General features: G+C 38.3%; 2 protein-coding genes across 5 annotated transcripts; both read right to left on the minus strand.

The window, feature by feature from the left end:
• Nucleotides 1–153: 153 nt before the first annotated feature.
• prkab2 (protein kinase, AMP-activated, beta 2 non-catalytic subunit) lies at nt 154–8836 on the minus strand. 4 transcript variants are annotated; one of them, XM_032565600.1, is made up of 9 exons: nt 8708–8824; nt 8106–8165; nt 6114–6293; nt 5824–5981; nt 5566–5659; nt 3511–3625; nt 3254–3387; nt 3067–3135; nt 154–2209 (listed from the first exon to the last, which is right to left on the minus strand). In XM_032565600.1, exons 3-9 carry the CDS (start codon nt 6267–6269, stop codon nt 2132–2134), a joined length of 804 nt encoding a protein of 267 aa, XP_032421491.1. In that variant the 5' UTR covers nt 6270–6293; nt 8106–8165; nt 8708–8824; the 3' UTR covers nt 154–2131. The 4 variants fall into 4 exon arrangements, with proteins under 4 accessions (XP_032421491.1, XP_032421492.1, XP_032421490.1 ...); XM_032565601.1 differs by lacking the exon at nt 8708–8824 and adding an exon at nt 8267–8641; XM_032565599.1 differs by lacking the exon at nt 8106–8165 and having other exon boundaries at nt 8708–8836.
• A 734-nt stretch (nt 8837–9570) lies between these two features.
• On the minus strand, nt 9571–17572 carry LOC116722213 (calcium-binding mitochondrial carrier protein SCaMC-1-like). The gene is made up of 10 exons (XM_032566412.1): nt 16929–17572; nt 16644–16770; nt 16470–16557; nt 16226–16337; nt 14345–14503; nt 14111–14263; nt 13907–14014; nt 13622–13789; nt 13364–13514; nt 9571–11517 (listed from the first exon to the last, which is right to left on the minus strand). Exons 1-10 carry the CDS (start codon nt 17160–17162, stop codon nt 11336–11338), a joined length of 1482 nt encoding a protein of 493 aa, XP_032422303.1. The 5' UTR covers nt 17163–17572; the 3' UTR covers nt 9571–11335.
• Between the last annotated feature and the right edge of the window lie 1618 nt (nt 17573–19190).

A 19190-nucleotide genomic window follows, 5' to 3' on the forward strand; every position in this document is an offset into this window, starting at 1 on the left:
AGCAATATGATCTGCCGAAACTATCTGCCAATAGCATCCCCTCAAAGCAGCAGAAAAAGTAGAACTTTAATTTGTCTGGTTGACAAGTGTATACAAGAAATACACGACAAACAAATAACAAAAACACAAATAAAAAAAGCATCAGAAATTGGATTACAATCAGTGTCCAATCTTTATTTGCAACATTCACAATAGGGCTGCAAAAATATTCAAGTTTTGGCTTTAGTTTTAAAACTCTGTGTTCGCGGCACTTCTTGAAACTGCCTCATCGGTTCTCTGAGCCTTATGAATGCAATGGACGCAATGTCGCAGGCAGGCTCAACATTAACAAAATGCTTTCAGCTTGCTATGTGAACACTGACAGGGTTTTAGAGTCCCTTTTTTTTTTTTTTTTTAAATGTGCACACAATTAATTCAGCCCAAAGAGCAGCACACCAAATAAAAATAAAAACACTTAAATATTTTCATGAACACACAAGTGAACAAAATGTACATTTAACTCTATGGCAGCTACTAGTCATCACAGCCCCCTCAGTACATGTGGTGATCACTTTCTGGACGTGTCCTCCCAAGCTATAGGTATTAAAAAGAGAAGCCTGCTGACACGTTTCCTCTACATGCAACAAAAAGACAGTACATTCATGTTTGGTAAATAGAACTATTTAGTAAATCTAACACAAGCATACATTTAATCAGAGAAGCTAAAGAGCAAGAGTTGTGTGCTGCTGCATAGTTACACGATCACATCAACACCCCTGCTCACAGGATGGTAAAGTGCTCACAATCTCATCTGCTTAAAGGCAACAACAGAAATTGAACACGGGCTATTCAACAATATTCTCCATCGGTTCACGGAGTTTTTCCGGCTTAGCGGCTCCAATTTTTTTCAAAAAGTATTCAGACCCCTTGAACTTTTTCTCCATTGGGATTTTTTTTATCTGAGATCAACACAAAGTACTGCAAAATTCTGAAAGGAAAATTACAAACGCTATTCAAATTTGGTTACTAACTAAAGTTTGAAGCATGACCCCTTTACTTTGATACCCCTGAATAAAACACTTTACTATCAATTGCTTTGAGAATTGACCTATTTGGTTAATCTCAGTATGAAGGTTTGTTGGAGGAACTTAGTGAAGGGATAAAGTTGTAAAACATTTAAAGCAAAGCTCAGTTACATAACATCCCACGCTTTGAACATCTCACAGAGCTCTGTTCAATCCGTTATCTGATAAATAAAAATTCTTACACTCTTAAACTACATAACCATACCAAGGAATGGCCATCCATCTGAACCAACAGTACATGAAACGAGAGCATTAAAAGACAAAAAGGCTCTTTGTAACTTGGGAGGAGCTCCCGAGATTTGGTGTGGTCTCTCACATACATCCCCACCAAAATTAATTAAAGTTTGTAGCTGCAGTGAAAGAAAAACTCAAAGAGTATGAATACTTTTACAACACAGTGTACAGAAACCATTTTGCTAGGGAAACTGAAATCGATTCTTTGTTTTCAGGTCGGTCTAGGAGATACAGTAGACTCCACCGCGAAGTAGATCAAAGCAGAAAGTCGTGCCTCCAGTTCTTTGAGCTGCTTTTAAGGCGCATTATCTCACTCAGGTTAAAACAGTGGAGAGGGTCTGTCCCTCATTCTGCATGCAGGAATGGGGGGTCGGGGATTGTAGGGGACTGTAACACAGTCAGATAAAGCATGCAGAGGTAACCGTTTGGAAGCTGACGCTCCTCACTAACATCCCACCACAGATCTTCACGAGTTATCTGCCTCACAAAAGTTACAAGATTTTTTTTTTCTTCTTTTTTTTGCAAACCAAGATGGAAAAACAATCTCAACATGCTGCGACTGATTCAGTCTCACGTGTAGTCATTAGGATTTAAAGCCACAGTACGGTAATCTCTCCCTGAAACCCAAAACAAACACACTTCTACTTTCGTACAGAGCCCTATTGTAGACAGAAGTGCAGTCTCACTCAGAGCGACCGGTGCTAAAATTGCTTGTAAAAGTGTTTCGCTGCAAGACTCGGCCAAACGCGATAAAAAAGAGTCAACAAAAGCAGCTGGAGTCAAACATGCTTCTCTCTTAAAAAGAAAGAACTCTAGGGCACATGAGCGGCAGCCTAGATGGGCTTGTAAAGCAAAGAGGTGACGTATTTCTTCTTGTATCTGTGGGTAGCACTGAGGACCATCACTCCGTCCTGCACACGGGGAGAAAACACGTTAAGGGAAAACTGTATCAGGTTAAAGCCAAGAGAAAACAAGTAACGACTGAAGAATTTTATGTAGCAGCACCCAAGACAAAATGGCGCAAAGACACTAATTGTTTTTAAAATAGCAATCATAAACGGAGAAGAATCCATAGCCCTCTTTTTCACCTTTTGTCACACTGTAACAAAAAACGTTGTTAGGTTTTATTGAGATTTTATGTGATAAACCAAGTAAAACTATACTATGGTTTCTAACATTTTTGATTTGGTTCAATAGGAAAAACATTTTTGGCAAATTTTTTTCTGACACCAATTTTTCTTTTTCTTTAAATTTTATTTATTTCCAACATGATAGCAGCATAAAATAACACAAATTTGATTTGAATAAATTCTAAGAATTATTCAAAAAATAAAAATTATATATCCAAAATAATTTTTCCACATTTATTTATTTCCATGTTTATTTTTCCACATTCAATGTTTAGAATGGAATGGAGTATAGGTTGGATTTTATTCAGAGCATAAAGTAACATAAGCCGCCATAGCTTATAGCTGGCTAAATAAATAAAATATAAAACTGTATATCCACTTGAAAATGGTCAATGTTGATGTTTAGAAATTTTCAAAAAATAAGCGTTGGGTTAGTGAATCACATAAAATCACATAAAATACATTAAAGCTTTGGGTTTCTAACATGAATATTTTCGCGAGCCACTCTGTTTAATTTAAGACAGTCACAACAGAAAGAGAAACGACAGTTCTGGTTTAATTGAAGCAACACCATCAGAGAAAATAACATTGAGTGTAATATTTCATATAATATCAAACTTAGCTGCTAGTAAACCTACCTTTATTGAAAGAGCATAAAGGTGATTAAGCATGACATGGTTGGGTTCAGGCAGCAGGGCAGGATCACACTGAAGGAGACAGAGAAAGAAAGATGACAAAGAAAATCATTAGTTCAGAAGCTGGAAGAGGTCAGGTCGAGTATCCAACGTGTGGAGAGGCAAGACTGAGACCAGTGAAGACACTGACCGATATATTGGTGTCTTTGTTGAGAATAACTTGAAGCAGGTGAGGAGGGAGGATGGGCGGCGCTTTGAAGTGCTCTTCTGGTCTAAAGCTGTACTGTTCCTGGCCGTAAGGTCCTGGAGGGGAGCTGGACAAGTCTATGAAGATACAACACAAACATAAAAAAATAAATAAATAAAAGAATGGTATCTGATTGTTACCTGTGCTTGAGACAATTAAAAACAGCGTAAGAGGAAGCGACCTTCTGAGAGCAGGCTTACCTGAAGTGTCGGAGCACTCCAGAGAGTCGACCTGCAGGGCGTCAAACACCTCAAAGTCCGACTTCTTCACAGTGATCAGGTTGTTGACGGTGCCCAGCTGGCTTGTTACCACTGGCTGCAACGCAGATCATAAACAAGCAGTTTTTAAGCTGCGCCATTTCTAAGCTAAACAGATTCAAACAGCAGAATTAAGTAACGCCAGAGACTCAGAATCAGAAGTGCATGCAAAGCAGCAAGTTCATGTGGTAAACAAATACACTGTGGTCAGTTTGTAGAGGCTTAGTCAGTAATTAGTTTACATACTGTGAGCCCAATGGATCAGTACAGTACAATCAGAATGATGAATACACTTCACAGTTATCCGTTACCCCAGAAAGAGAAACGCACAAACCATAAATACACCTTTTTATTACAACAGCATAATCTAACCTTGGAAACCTTTTAATTAAACTATAAAAAATATCTGTTTAGACCAGATCAGTGCCAAATTAAAGGAAACGCCTATACATCCCAATACAGCAAAAATAACTGAGGCATTACTTTAACTTATTATTTAATCCTATGTCAGTCCCAGCGTCTAATTAGTAAATGTTGACTTCCAGTTTCCCTGATATAGTGAGACAAAAGGTCTCTCAGCCCCTCTTCAATATGGGAAAGAAGAGAAAACATGCCATTCAAATAGGATCTGTGTTGATTCTCATAATTTGGGGAAAGGCCATGAGAAATTTCGTCACTCGTCTAAATCTGTATACATCTACAGTCAGAGTAATGATTAAAAAGTTTAAAACAACTGGAGCTGTGACAAAAAAAAACCCTGAATAAAGACCTAAATTCATCTCGTTATCTAAATCACAGATGATTATTTTCAGGGCATACCAGAAAAAACAAAATCTGTCCAGCACAAATACAAATGTATAATTTTCTTTAAACAACTAAGGTTTTAACAGTTTTGTGGGAAGGAAATAAGAATAAACCTTTTAGCAGAAAAACACCACAAGTGTGTGTGGTGGTGTGAAGCAAAGGATCAATTTATGAATAAAAATCCCCTCGCCCTCACTGTTGGGTAGGATGGAGGACCTGTGATGCTGTGGGTTTTATTATGCCATCTTATAATAAAATACAAACAAGAATTAATCAACCCGAAAGTCTTTCTAAAATAAGATCACATACATTTCTGTCATTATTCTTTCACTATTATTGCATGTTTGACGTATTACAAAGAGTGCTGCCAAATATCCACCTCTCCTCACCACACTAGATACACAACTATGGTGCACACTGTGCTCAGGGTTTAATTTCACATTCCTATTTATCAACACAAAGGGCTTTGTCCTGCTGGGTCAGGTGGCAATGTTAGGCGATTAAACACGTGGAGGTGACAAAACAGAAGCAGCAAACCTGGACACCTCTCTGTTTGTCTTTCTCAGCTCATTAGAACAGAGTTTAGTGGGCCGTCAAATATGAGCCTAAATAAGCAACATTTACTCTGTACTAACGATTTAGTTACATTTAAACACCATGGCTTTGTGAAGGCACAACAGATTTTCTGCTGCTTTCTGCTCCCGCCTGACCCACCAAAACAACCCATAACTGGATTCTAATGCAATAAAATAGCATTTCTTTGGGTTATGACCTCCTGAAAATGTGCTGGAGTCATGAATTAGGCCTCTGTGTTGTTGTCTTGAGGATGCAAATGAGTAAAACGAACATTACATCCAAAAAGAACAGATGACTGTTCTTTTTGGATGAACAGATGACTGTTCATCCAAAACAGACGAACTAAAGAAAATAACGTTAATTCACTTCCTTCCTTACTGGATACAAACAAGTCATTGCAATCGCCTTTAATCTGAAATTACTTCATTCAAGTTCACGGCAGGTAAAAACTATTTCTTTAAACATTTGAAGCTTTCTCTCCCTCCCCCAGGTTCGTATTTCTGATCAATTTTAAAATGCAAAGTGGGCCAACTAGGTCTGATGAAAAACTGAAAACTTGCAGAATAAATGTGCAAGTTTGTTGCAAGGACATGAGCACAAACAGCAATGCTGCTGTACCTCAGAGGGATCATGGAGCCACTGTCCATCTACAAAAAACTTGTACTGGTGCTCTCCTTCAGGCAGGTCCAGAATGGCTACAAAGTCATTGTGGCTTTAAAGACAGAAAAGAAAAGGGAAAAATAGGAACATCAGTTCTACGCCAGAGTTTCTCCTTAGGTGAATAAAATCTATATATGGCACTGATGAAAAATGTCACCCCAAGATTGATTCCAATAAAACAAAGTGAGACAACTAGAGCTAATTAATCCTCTTCACCTCTTATTTAGGGGTATCTTGTTGCTCCAGTTATTGAAGGAACCAGCTATATAGACTTCTTTACCCCCGCCAGCCCAGCGAATAACAGTGGGTCGAGCTTGAGGACCGGTTTTAACCAGGTCATCCAGATCGGGGGTGAATTCTTTGTCTCCTGAAGACTAAAAACAAACACATCTGGATGCTGTGTTGTTGTAAAGAGATAGTTTGAAATCTGAAATGTAAATCATGTATAAGAAAAACAACAACAACAAAAAAAAACCAAGATTCTGAACACATCATTGGGCGTATACCTTTGACTCAGGTCCATGTGTGTTAAAGACGTTGGGGTCGTCTGTGCTATCCACCATCTTGCTGCTGGACTCCTGGTCCTTGTGGCTGCCGCTGCTGTCGAAGCGATGGGCTTTCCCATGGCGATCTCCAGACACTCGGTCACTTGTGTTACCCATGGTGCCTCACTACTCAGCGTGCCACTGGAGAAGCAAGACTATTTATTTTAGTAGGAATCCGCAGAATTAAAATAAGAAACTAAATGGAGCGGCTGGAAAATTATATCTAAGGTTGAAACGATGAATCAGATTAATCGTGATAAATCAATAAATGAAATAATCAACTAAGTTAATCGATTAACTGCTAACTGGAGTATATGGACTCAAAAACATTCCATATGCTGCAAAAAAAAAAAAAAAAAACATTCAGAGCGAGCAGTAAGTCATTTTGAATTTCAAATCTTTATATTCAGCCGGTTCAAATTCACTAAAGGAATGCTGTGTTACAGCATTTTAGGCAATAAAATGTTTATTTTTTAGTTACAAAAGAAGAACTGAATTATTTCTTTATTTTCATATTTGAATGCATTTGTAATGTTGTATCAAAAAGGTTTGATTGGTTAAATAAAAAATCTGTAGAATGTAACTATTTTCTTTGTTAAAAAACTGTCAGAAAAATCAGTTTCTAAAATAATCATTAGTTGCATCCCTAATTACTGGTTTAGTTGAAATGTAGTCAATTACAAATTTATTGATGGAACTTGACACTGCTGTGTTTTGATTATTGATTCTATGTTGCGTTGTGTTTCTGTGTTTGATATGATGTAAAGCACTTCGAAATGCCTTGCTGCTGAAATGTGCTATACAAATAAAATTTGATTGATTGACTGATTGATTTAGTCAGGCTGGAATATTACTATTCTGAGATGAATGAGATAAAACTTTTAAATTATCTTATGGTAGCAAGTTATGGTCTCGTGGTATAAATACATCCATTTCTTATGACTTCACTTCATATGGTCTACAAAGAAACGATAAGATACATTTCTTAAAATTATAACAAAAATGCGAGATTACAAAGAAAAATGAAAGCAATCAGGACTTGTTGCAACTAAATTAAAAAGCAGGTGAGTGCTGTAGTTACTCCCTTCAACTATTTCGCAAGGAGCACAAAAGGTCTAATACCACATTAGTCATCCACTTCTGCCTCTCTAGGTTTTATTCTGTGAACTAATATGCCGCAGGGTTTGATTTTGCCTTTGAAAACATTCCAGACTTTCACTCACTACACAAAGCTTTTGTGGGAATGATCAAGCTATTAGTTATGCAGTCTCATCCTGTGGAGACAGATCTATGGTTTTGCTGTCACGGCGTATAATAGCGATCATTCTCTGTGTAGTGGAAAAGTCAACAATCAGAGATTATGAACGGCTATGGGACCATAAGAGATATCATGGAATGATGACCTTGAGAGAAAAAAACAAACAGTTTCACAGTATGACAGCATTAACACAAATATACATATACATAAATATCTCATATTCAGTCATTTTACATATGAGACATAAAACAACAAAGTTCAAGTCAATTTAAATAAATCTAAGCTTGATGGGGAAAATGTCAGTCTCCCAATGTGGTAGAGACCACTAAAGACTTGCAGCTTTAATTACAGTGAAAGGTCATTCAACAAATTATTAACACTTTGTGTACTTTTACACTTCTTTATTTTTATTTTCCACCACTATTGTAGTTATGTGCTGCTTTGGTGTTTGACTCAATAAATCCAAATGAGATCATTCACGTTTGGAAACAGGAAACTGTGAACAAGTAAGTTTTGTAAACTTGCTAAGAAGCAATCTCAAACTACTAGGGTGTTTTTATCTTTGTCAGTTGCCAGTCAGCCCCATTGCTTGAAACATAACACTGACAGATAGATACCAAACATGATATCAGACCCGGAGACTGCCAGTTCACAGCCCTGCTGGTATTCTCAAAAGAATGCGATGACAGTAGTACCTGACAAGCAGAGACAGCTTCCCTCGGCGCCCAGGTCGCATCAGTACACTTACAGCAATGCTTTACGGGCGGAAATAAAGGAAACACAGACACATCTTATGCCGATCAACAGTTGGCAGAGTAAAGGCTCAAGGGCTTTGCAGAAAGGTTAAAGGGCTTACAGAGAGTCCAGACAGATAAAGGCGGGTTACCGTGGCTCACAGCCTGTTTGCTGTGTCTGTGAACTTGGACTCGTTTGAGCAGATCCCACAACAAATAAACAGTTTTTCTTAAACACACACGATCTCCCACACAGCACCGCCACTCAAACCCCATCGGATGCAAGATCGACAGATTAAATTCTCTGAACTGGATCAAAAAGTTGAAAGAAAGCCTCCCATCCTGGCAGCCCGTGGAGTTTCACTGCTGGATGTTCAGCTGTGCCCTCCCGCCTCCTCAGCTCACTCCGACGGAATATTTTTAGCTGTAGTCAAAGTCAGCTAGCTAACCGTCAGCGACAACACACAGGCAACTCGTTTTATCAGCGCGGACGGAAGAAAACTCACAGTAACTAAAAGAACCAGCGGTTCGCCGGGTAGCCGCAGCAGAAGTCAGACACTCACCGACACCAGCAGCTGCTTCTCGGTATTGCAGGAGGAATATGTGCCCCTGTTCTGCTCTGGTTAACCCTCCATCCACAACTGCAGCGAAGCAGAGCGGTGCCCCAACTACGGCTAGCGCGTAGGACAAAAAAGGAGCTTGACGGTTAACCAATCAGCAGCGAGAACGCATGTTGCACAGGAAATCACTTGTGCAGCTTCCAAGTACATTATTTTAAACCTTTAGGTTTTCTGCCTTTGACAGAAATTGTTACATGCAAACCATGATATGTTGCCTGGATACGATGCTCACAAGTGTAAGAAAAATAACTTTCTAGCACTTGAATATACTGCAGACAGTGAATACTTCTCTACATGCAACCTGCAGCAAACAAATGTCTTTTATAGATGCCTTTGTGTCATTTGGTAATTATAAATCTGCATGGATAAAGAACGGGTCTGTTCTCTACAGAACTGATTTTTAACCTTTCAATTTTAAGGCCATAAATGGTGACTTCTGTTTTTTCTGCAGTCAACAGGAGAAAATTATGCCCAGTCGACTCACTGATATAATTGAAACCTGGGTGTTGTCATAAACTAATATCTCAAATTTTAAATTCTATTTCAAACTGACAAAATAAAATGTGTTTTGTTAAAACAGGACATAAGATAATTGGTGCATGCTTTTATTTTAAGTAAAAATGTAATTGTGGCTTACTGGTGAGCTCATACTTATATCTCTTCACCGACTCACTGCTTGTTACTCATCAGGTCTGATAAGACAGAAAATGTGCCAAGATGACACTTTTGGGTGTAATTGCTTCATGATTTCTACTCCATCCAGCTTTAGAACCAACGCTCTAAAGATAACACATCAGGGGGAAACACTCTTTCAACTCCACCACATTTATTTACTCTTAATTACATGTCTCCATGCAATATAAAGCTTTTATGCAAGTGATATTGTTCTGTTACAAAGTCCAAAACTTTTCTTCCTATGGTTTACAATATTTTAGATAAAAACCAGTCTCCTGGTTTTTTATCAACTTTAACATTCCACAAAAAATAAATATGCAATCTTGTTTACATTTTGGTAAGTCCAACTCAGTCCACCAAAAAAAAAAACCATTCACTTAGTCTGAGGAGTGAAAACAGCAGCCCTTTGAAACGCTGTCAGACTGGGAAATAACAAAGAAAAAAAAAAAACATTTTCTTATTCAAGCCTAGTAAGCTATATTTCCATTAAGTTAAATTCATGTTACAAAAAATAGCTAATACACGGAAATGTAGGGGGTTAGGGAAGAAACAATAAAATTAAAATGAATAAAATGTGACAGAATGCACTGTAAACTGTTTAAATTAATCATAAAATGTTGCACAGTAATCACATCTTAGAGAGAGCAACCAGAGCTGTACACAAAATCTTCCAAACTGACCTATTACTCATTTCTTACTCTCAGATTAGCATTCTCTGTCAACAGATTAAAAAGTGTCTTTTTTCAGTTTAAGATAGCTAACAGAAATTAAAATGTTCTCTTATATTTTGGTATGCCAACATTACAGTACAGTATTCTAATAAAAGCAAACCTTACATTTGTATGGAAAATCTTCTTGATTGACCTTAAAACTGCTAACTGTTGATGCACTCTAAACCCTGAAACCATAAAGAGATAATACTGTCATGTTTGCTTTAAAAAAATATTTTAAAAAAATCACTATTCATATTTTAGCTCACTGAGATAACAAAAAGCTATCCCTGCTGTGCATGCTTACAGTTTTTCTGATTGAAAATAAGAGACACGAGACACAGTTTGATCTTTACAGGTTTTTCAGTCTATTAACAGTTTTTGTCATTCACTCCAATAAATAAGCATACCTGAAAACATTTAGATATACAGTACATAAATACAGTTATAGCTAAAAAACTCATCTCCGAGGTTTGCATCACGAGGCTGTAAGGCACATGTAAATAACTATGAAATACACAGGATTTCACATTGCACGAGAAGTGTGTCATTATGCACACTCAGTTCCAGTGTTTATAGGTGTGGATTTTTGAGGCCTAGTTCTGTTTAGCTGACAGCTGCTGGTTGGAGCCCTGCTTGTCTGAAACTGATGTCCTTAGTAGGTGGTGTGTTTTTAAACGTAAAAGTGAGAAATTAGATCTCCAGTGTGTGGACATGTGCACATTTAAACAAACTTAGTGTAAGCGTAGCTTAGGATACAATCCAACTTTTCCTGGAGAAAATATTTTCTTCTCTCTCTTTATATATAGATAAAATATAAATAAAAATATATAAAAAACAGATAATCACATTGCGTCTCATTTTTTTGTTTCATCAGAACCAAAAAAAAAAAAAAGTCTCATGAATAAGACCATTTACTAGGTGTTTTTTAATCTACAGAAATTTTCTTTGTCAAGCATTGTTTGTGGACTGTGTGTAAGGGAGTGTGAAATGTGCAACCTTAAGACTAAAAATAAAGCATGCGCACCACAATTGATTAAAACACTACTGGCAGGCAATTCTTAAAACATACAAACAGCTTTCCATTCAGTGAACTGATAAAGTCATGCGCTGTATGTTATGGAGATTTGTTTGTTTTCAAGTCTAACAAATACTTTGAGTGTTCTTCCTCTGCAGCTCGCAATTGTCATTTTGAGAGCCCCAAGCCAGTCTTCATGTACTCGTAAACCACATAGCTAATGCTGACAGCTGGAATGACTTTCATGAAATTTGGCAGGATGCCCCGGTAGAGGCCAAAGAAACCATCTTTGGCGACAATAGTCCTCAGCAGAGAACTCATGGAGGGCTGGTCTGACACATCCAGGGACGCTGCAAAGAAAGGAAATGAAGCACACATGAGAGCAGCATTGCTGCCTGTCATCTATCTGAGAGTTACACTGGGAGGTTTTACCACACCGGTGGGTGTGCTAAGCAAGTTTATAACAGTTTATGGTGAGCTGAGCCGTTGTATGATGTTGTCAGTTGTTTTAGAGTTTACGACAATGTAAAAGGTGGTTTACAATAAGACTGTTCATTAAATCTTTTCATGAAGGGACATACAGTATGTTTAAATAAGGAATTCCCAAACAGATAAGCAGACACTACTTCTGCATCTCCCTACAAGAACGGAAAAAACAAACAGATGGAGAGAGGAAATCGTGATGTTGCCATCTCCCATGGGATATTTCTTACCCATGATGCATCAATTCCTACTGTACATTTTGTACCCTATTTCAAGTAAGTTTGTGTTGCACTTCTGATCTTTTATTTAGTAGTTTGCTTAAAAGCAAGAGATTTGGTTCTAATCATCAGTAATAATCTGTCATATTTAAGAGACAACTGGCTTTACAGGGAATCATACAAAAAAGAAAAAACAGAGAGACAGTAAAAGAATGTTTTCAGATAGTGAGTTTACATTAGAAAATATTTTGGTTAAGTAAAGATAGAACAAATCATACTCCAATGACGACAATGGTCTGTGTAAGCTTTGCAATGTTAAATCATTTGTTTGTGCCATTAAGCTAGCTAGAGGATCATTGTGTAACAAATTAAACTGATAGTTTTCAGGTTTAAAACAACTTTTCTGTCCATTTTTTTTACTATCCTACATTAATAATAAAAATAAAAAACTAAAAGTAGCATTGCTGACACAAATAGGTAAATTATAATTAAGGATAATAGAAATGAAGAAACATAGTTGATGTATTTACAGATAAAATAAAAACACAAATAAATTGCCAGAAAACAATGGATAACATTCTAAATTGTTCAATTTAATATATCAATGTCCTGAACAGAGAATGGCTGCACGTCTCTAGTGCAGCTCTTTTGTTTGAAGTTTGCATAAAATATTTGGGTATCTTTAAAAAGGTTTGACCCAATGTAAACAACTTGCTTGCTCAGGAAAGTATTACAGCGATGGTCACATTTAATGGTGCTCACAGTCAAGATGTTTAAAAAGCTTTAAAATGAATCCGTCCTTTACCGCAGCAGAATGATCTCACACAAAAGCACATCTGCAATAATTATTAGCACCGCTGCTGTTAATAATCTGATGTATGGCTGTGAGAAGGAGCTTGTACACTTTTCTCCTCTACAATTTCACAAGTGTGAAGCTTTCAACAAAAAGGAATCACTGACCATTCCTTTTAGCACAACCTCCTAAGAGGGCCAAAGGTCATTCATCCCAAACAATCATTTGGCTTGTAAATGATATCTTAAGGAGACTTGATAGTCCAATGAGGTCACTTTTTGCTGCTGCTAAATGAGCATTGGATGTTTATTTTTCTTTATCTCTCATGCCATCCTGCTCACTCTGTGTGGTGGCAAGATAAATACGGGTCATTATCTAGCTGAGTGGCCAGTGGCAATGACAAATGGGCCTCTCACTCCATGGTTAGAGGAAGTCAAAGATTATTTATTACTTAAAAAAATGAGCATGAATTTAAAAAATGCTTCAGTCATTTAAAAAAATAAGTAGTTATAAGCACCAATAATTGTGCCAGTGGCATATGGTATTTCCACTCTAACATTTTTCAGATGTTGAATAAAAGTGCTGAGAAGTAATGCAACAAGAGTATACAAGTAACAAGTAGATTGTAGACTAACAATCTACTTGTTAGTAGATGTTTCCATTTTCATCTTTACCCCTATCACATGGCAGATTGGTGTTTACCTTGCGCCTGCATCCGTGTGCGTATCAGTGCCAGAGGGTAGCTAGCGAGCTGGCCACATGTGCAGGAGATGGTCCCGCAGCCCAGCAACACCAGAACTCCAGGGTTGGCCGAATCTTTGGTGTGATGTGACAACCAAGTGTTCTTCAAAGTCTGATACATGGGAGAACAAAAACGCTTAACTTGCAGCACTAAATGAAACAACTGACCTTTGTTTTTCTCAGATTGTTATCCATCTAGACATACGAGACTGCACACACCTCATAAACAGCGAGGTCTATCCCAGCATAGGGAATAATGCCAATTAAGTTTGGAATGTAGCCCTTATAAAAAGCAATGACGCCTTCTTTCCTCAGGATCTTCTTGGCACAGTCAAACATTCCTGCGTACTGGCCAGTTTTCCTCAAGGTCAACCGAGTCTTTAAAACCTTAACAAAAAGCAGAAGAAGGGGGAAAGATTTATGGATACATGTTCTTCTTTTAGAATAAAACAACTAAAGAGTGAAAGATCTCGAATGGCGGTATGACAAAGCAGTGGCTCATACCTCCATTGGGTAGATGGCTGTTTGTGCTGTGGCCCCTGCCATGGACCCCGCCATGAACCTCTTATGAGTCTCTATCTTCGTTCCCTCTGAAGTTAACAACTTCTTATACTGCAGCAGAAAAAAAACAAAAGTCGATGTAACCACTAAATGTCATATGTGTCTATAAATATAGTTACAAATATGTTTTAAGATGTGGGCCTGAACTTGTTCGTATGCCATGAATTTGATTGCAGTCTCAGGCGCAATCTTTAAAACGTTGATCCCGTTTCCTCTCCACAGTGATATCAGACCTCCTTCTACAATCATCTGTCTGAACCCTCCAATCAGGCTTATCTTGTTAGCTGCGGACGAGTGAACCTGTAGCATAAATACACACGTTTATCTAACGTAAGCAGAACATCTATTGTTCCATCAGTCTCTGTACTTAGCATCGCTAACCTGCATGAAGACCTTGAGTCTGTCCAGAGGGGCTGTACCCGTGCGGGAAACGGCACCTGCCACTGCACCTGCAACCAGCTGCTTCCACCACTCGTCTGACCGCTTCTCTTCCTCTGTAAACTCATCCGGGATGGACAGACTCTCACCAATGTCCAGCACCTAGTGGTTAAACAAGCATTTTCCACAATATTATTGATCAGAATAACACACCGACCAATTTGGTTTATGTCAGCCATGACAGACAATCTTGTTAAAGTACATTTATACACGTGTTTATGCAGTTTATACAGTGCAAGTTAGAAGTTGAGATACCCGACAACAGTTCCTTTGTCCACACGGGCACGATCAGAAAAAACAACAACAAACACCTTCAAAGACATTTAAAAACAAGAATTGAGTACACAAGTTTGAATTTCTTGTGTATTTACTCCAGTTCTCCATTTCAGTTCCAAAACCAGTCTTACAGTTCTGTTGGAACATCCAACTATGTCTGGGTTTCTGTCATGTAGCTGTTCATTTGAGGTGAAGTTGTAGAATTTAGAGGTACGCAAAGTTCTTCATTATTCTATACAATCACAAAACTCAACAGTACAACTCAGCATTATTCTACCACCGCCATGTTGATACCGTGTTCTTAAGTTTTGAAAGACTCACCTTGTCTCTTTCAAACACCCTTGTTCCCACACTGACAATGTAAGTTAAACTTTACCTCCTCTGACCATAAAACTTTTCAGAAAGAACTCAGCTTGTCAATGTGGGCAGCTGCTAAACGTCAGCCTCAAACTCGCCTCACTGCAGACAGTGCTACTAGTATTCCAGTATCTTTCACTTTATGATAGACATTCTCATTAGATATGCTAAACAATTTCCTTTCACCTTAGACTAACATATTGGGTCAAATAATTTATACTTTTAGCACAGATGGCTATTCCTACAGGAATAGGAAATATGAAGGTTTCTGGGATGACCTCTACCTACATCTTATTAAAAATGTATGAACTTTGTTAAGCAGATGGTTCTGCAGCTGACAACAAATCAACAAATAAATATGAATTACCTTTAAATTGTTGAGTTAACAGCATTTTCTTGCAAGAGAGGGACATGCAACACTGTCTGTGTGGTTGCAGACATGTTTTAAAATCTGCAATGCTCAACTTCTCCTTTCTGTTTTCACAGTTGTGCAGCAACTATGTTAAAGTCTCGTCTGGCAACATTTACATAACCTTGAACGTAAAGTTTTAACCGGAAAGTCGATACACCAGGAACTTCACACAGCTCTAGCAGTTTAAACTTGAAACAGCTCACAAAAAGGAGGGAGGAACAATAAGAGGGAGTTGTCCCTTTGATTTGAGCCAACAAAGTTATGGCCACTGAGCTATCAGCCCTTGGCTGACATGCTTAAGCTGATTTAGATAAACAAAGCTAATGTTTTCCCTAAAGCATGAAGGTGCCTTAGACAAAAAGAGAGAAAAAAACATTGTTCTGTGGCTATTTAATGCAAATCTGTTGAGGAACAAAAAAGAGGGCTGCAGAGGCGGTTATCTGTCCTTCAGTCACGGCTGTCGCACATTTCAATGTGGTATGCAGAAAAATATTCAGGAACAGGTTCTGTCAAGAGAGGCTCTGTGAAGTATGGGTAACAAACCAGCCCAAACATTAGACCACTACAATTTAGAAAGAAGCGCAATAACAATCCGAGAGAGAAACACAACACGGTGCTGTGGCCTAATAAAGGGAGAGCTGCTCTCAATTGTGAACTGAAAAAAAAAATCCATAATATCTAACTGAAGAGGAGTGGAGGACATGCGATTTATTCCACTGCGGTTGCCTCAGAGTGTGGGCTAGAATGGGCCTCACAAAGTGCTTCTGTTCCAGCCTTACCAAGGAGTGCTTCCAGTAGCGGATGATCTCTTCCAGGTTGTAGGCAGGGTACAGCAGGAAGTGCTCTCTGAACTCGTTCCAGTCAACCGTCATGGTCCCATCGATGTCCATGCTGAGAAAACACAACCTTTAATTTTTTTTTGTCCATTTGACATGTTTTAAACAGAAAACGGCTTACGTTAGGAGAGTGCACGATTGCATTTAGAAAAACCTAGGTTGTAGTGCATGGAAGAGAAGGTCAAACCTTTGTAAAATTTTCTGGGCTTCCGCCCTGCTGACATGTATACCCAACTCTGCAAGAGTCTGCTGGATCTCTGTGGCATCAATGCGCCCTGACACACATTTAAAATGGAAAGATCACATGAAATATCATCATGCAAGTGGCATGGTCAGCTTTCAGTGACTCTCCGTCGCTTACCATCATTGTTTCTGTCCAGACTCTTGAAAGTCAGCAAGAGCTTCATCTCATGGTCCTTCAGGTATTTGGTAAACTCACTGAAGTCCAAAGTTCCATCGTTGTTTTCGTCTCCATTTGACACAATTTTCTACAGGAAGAAAAGAGGAAACATCTAGAACCTGTCAGGCCAGCGTAAATCACACTCTCACAAAATGTCATTCCTAGAATGAAATATGGTGAAAGATCCACCCCAAGACTTGAAACTTATATGGGTTGCGGTGCACTGGATCCCTTGCTTCGAGTTACCTGTGCAGCACCGTGGCGAAATATCCCCATCGCTTTGAGGCCCGCTCGTAACTCAGCCACATCCACTTTGCCATCTTTATTAGTGTCAAGTTTATCAAACAGAACCTGGTAGGACCGCTCACTGTCGGCATCCCAGCAACGGGCACTTGACAGTAAAGACGTCCGTAGCGCTTGATACATTGCAGAGCTATTATAGAAGCAGCGTGCAGACGCACCGTCCGTTCTGCAAACCATAATCTGATGATTAATCCATATTGACAATCATTCATTAATCCCACTTATAATCCACACGCGAACTCCTCGATGGCGATCACGGGGAGGAAAAAAAAAAAGGTTCGCTGGTTACAGTGCAGTGTTTTTGCAGTTCGTCTCCAACCAAGGTGCACTCTGCAGCCAGCGCTTGTAAGGAACTGCAGTAACCGAGGGCGGAGCTACTACTGCTGCGTATCTTCTCGGTGCTCGCTACGAAAAAGCGGAAAGGATGGTTGAAAAGTGGCCAAATAAACCTCTTTCCGGATTAGCTGCGTTCACTATCTGTTTCATGCTTGTTAAAGTGAACTTTTATCTTTCAGCTCCGCTTTTTAGTGCAATATGTTACCAAGCCTTTCTGAGGAAATGTAATCTGCTTATCTGGAAGGACGTGTCAGCACAGAGAGAGAAACACTGAGCGTTGCAATTTCACGAGGGCAGTCCTGCTGGACGCCAGCAGAGGGCGACATTTTATCATCGAAGAAGTAAAGAGAAATAGACGAAAATAAATACTACTAATACTACAACCAATAAAATGAATGGCCATAATCATAGAAACCATGATTATAAGTAATGTTTGCATTCCATAGAAATACGAAGCAACACTAAATACAGTTTCAAAATGTCGAAAAGAATAATAAACTAAAAGCTAATATGTCTACAACAATGATTGCAACAATACAATCTAAACATAATAAAATACAGATTTTCTTTCATTTCTCCTTTATTGTTGTTATTATTTTAACAAAAGTCTATTGTATGCTTTTTTCCCTTAAAGATACAAAAGCTGCAATAACCTGGTGCATTAAGTGTGCATACGACTTCTTCATGTCTCATCCCTTTTTGGATGAGACATGAAATGTCTTCAGTCCAGTTACCTTCTACTTAAGGACTTAGGACATTAATGTCTTTGATGACTGAGAATCTACACCAACACGTGCGTACAAATCTAAACTATGCTGAAGCACCTTTTAACTGTCAGGATTCAGTGTCCTTTGGTAGCAGTCTGTCACAATTCCACACCTCCAGCTGTCAACATTGGTCTGATTTTCTTTTCAAAGCCTCCTTAAATCTATTTGATTGTGAGATAACTCTTGTCTAGAAATTATATGTCAGAGTCCGACTTTGTTCAGGACTCTGGTAATGCCTTTCCCAAAGTTCAGTTTCATTCTGCAAAGTCATTTTTTGTTGGCTTGGATGTATGTTTTAAGCACCTGTCATGATTAAATTTTTTTTTTTAACAATTTACAAGTTCCTGAACTTTGAGAAAAATCTCAGTTCCATCTTAAAAGAGGAAAGCGCAAAGCAAAACACTTTTATTACTATTTTTCAGTGTGGACATGTAGTTTTTGTTGTTGTTGTTGACATGCAGCGTTGTTTTGTGACAAACAGATTCTGGTTTCTTCAGATCACAACATTATGTTTTGGGAGGTGTTGGCCCAGATTGGGTGACAGAAATTTTTCTGCCCTGTTCCTGAGATCTGGAGAATATAGGACAACATTTCACTCTTGTCTTTTACACATATTAAATACACAAAAAATAAATACTTTCTATACTCTTCTCCTTGCTGATACCTTAGTACAAAAAGTGGCTTTTGACCTTATGTAGCTCCTGTACAACCAATGTCTTTAGCCAAATTTTGAAAATGAGCAAATAGAAAATCTTAAGAGGTCAATTAAGCTTTGTTTCAGATTAAATATGTCTGATCTCACATGGGAACAAGGAGAAGATGGTGCTAAAACTGAACCAAAAAGGTCTCCAACAAAATTTAAGAGTGTCCACAATTATCCAACCAAGTTATTGAAATTGTTTTAAATATCTTGTTTGTCAAATGAAAAAGATTTTAAATGATTTATCACAATCTCTGTTCATATAGTCCAAAACCTGGCATTTTAGCAGTGATATGTTAATTTCTGAGAGCCACCATAAGGTCACCTTGTTTGGTGTCAATAATAGTATTTGTCAAGGCAGAGTTCTGATCTGTTGGGAAAATAAAGAAGTGGGTTTAACCC

Source organism: Xiphophorus hellerii, chromosome 6, assembly GCF_003331165.1.
Source record: "Xiphophorus hellerii strain 12219 chromosome 6, Xiphophorus_hellerii-4.1, whole genome shotgun sequence".
Classification (NCBI taxonomy): domain Eukaryota; kingdom Metazoa; phylum Chordata; class Actinopteri; order Cyprinodontiformes; family Poeciliidae; genus Xiphophorus; species Xiphophorus hellerii.

What these genes read in the sequence shown, in the direction of transcription:
- prkab2 (XM_032565599.1), bottom strand. Translation starts at nt 6,269, where the DNA reads ATGGGTAACACAAGTGACCGAGTGTCTGGAGATCGCCATGGGAAAGCC. An exon ending in GGAGTGCTCCGACACTTCAG is followed by an intron (nt 3,388 to 3,510) that starts GTAAGCCTGCTC and finishes GTATCTTCATAG; the next exon opens with ACTTGTCCAGCTCCCCTCCA. An exon ending in ACAAAGACACCAATATATCG is followed by an intron (nt 3,136 to 3,253) that starts GTCAGTGTCTTC and finishes TGTCTCCTTCAG; the next exon opens with TGTGATCCTGCCCTGCTGCC.
- LOC116722213 (XM_032566412.1), bottom strand. Translation starts at nt 17,162, where the DNA reads ATGGTTTGCAGAACGGACGGTGCGTCTGCACGCTGCTTCTATAATAGC. An exon ending in GCCCAGAAAATTTTACAAAG is followed by an intron (nt 16,338 to 16,469) that starts GTTTGACCTTCT and finishes GTGTTTTCTCAG; the next exon opens with CATGGACATCGATGGGACCA. An exon ending in CAGCCATCTACCCAATGGAG is followed by an intron (nt 13,790 to 13,906) that starts GTATGAGCCACT and finishes CTTTTTGTTAAG; the next exon opens with GTTTTAAAGACTCGGTTGAC.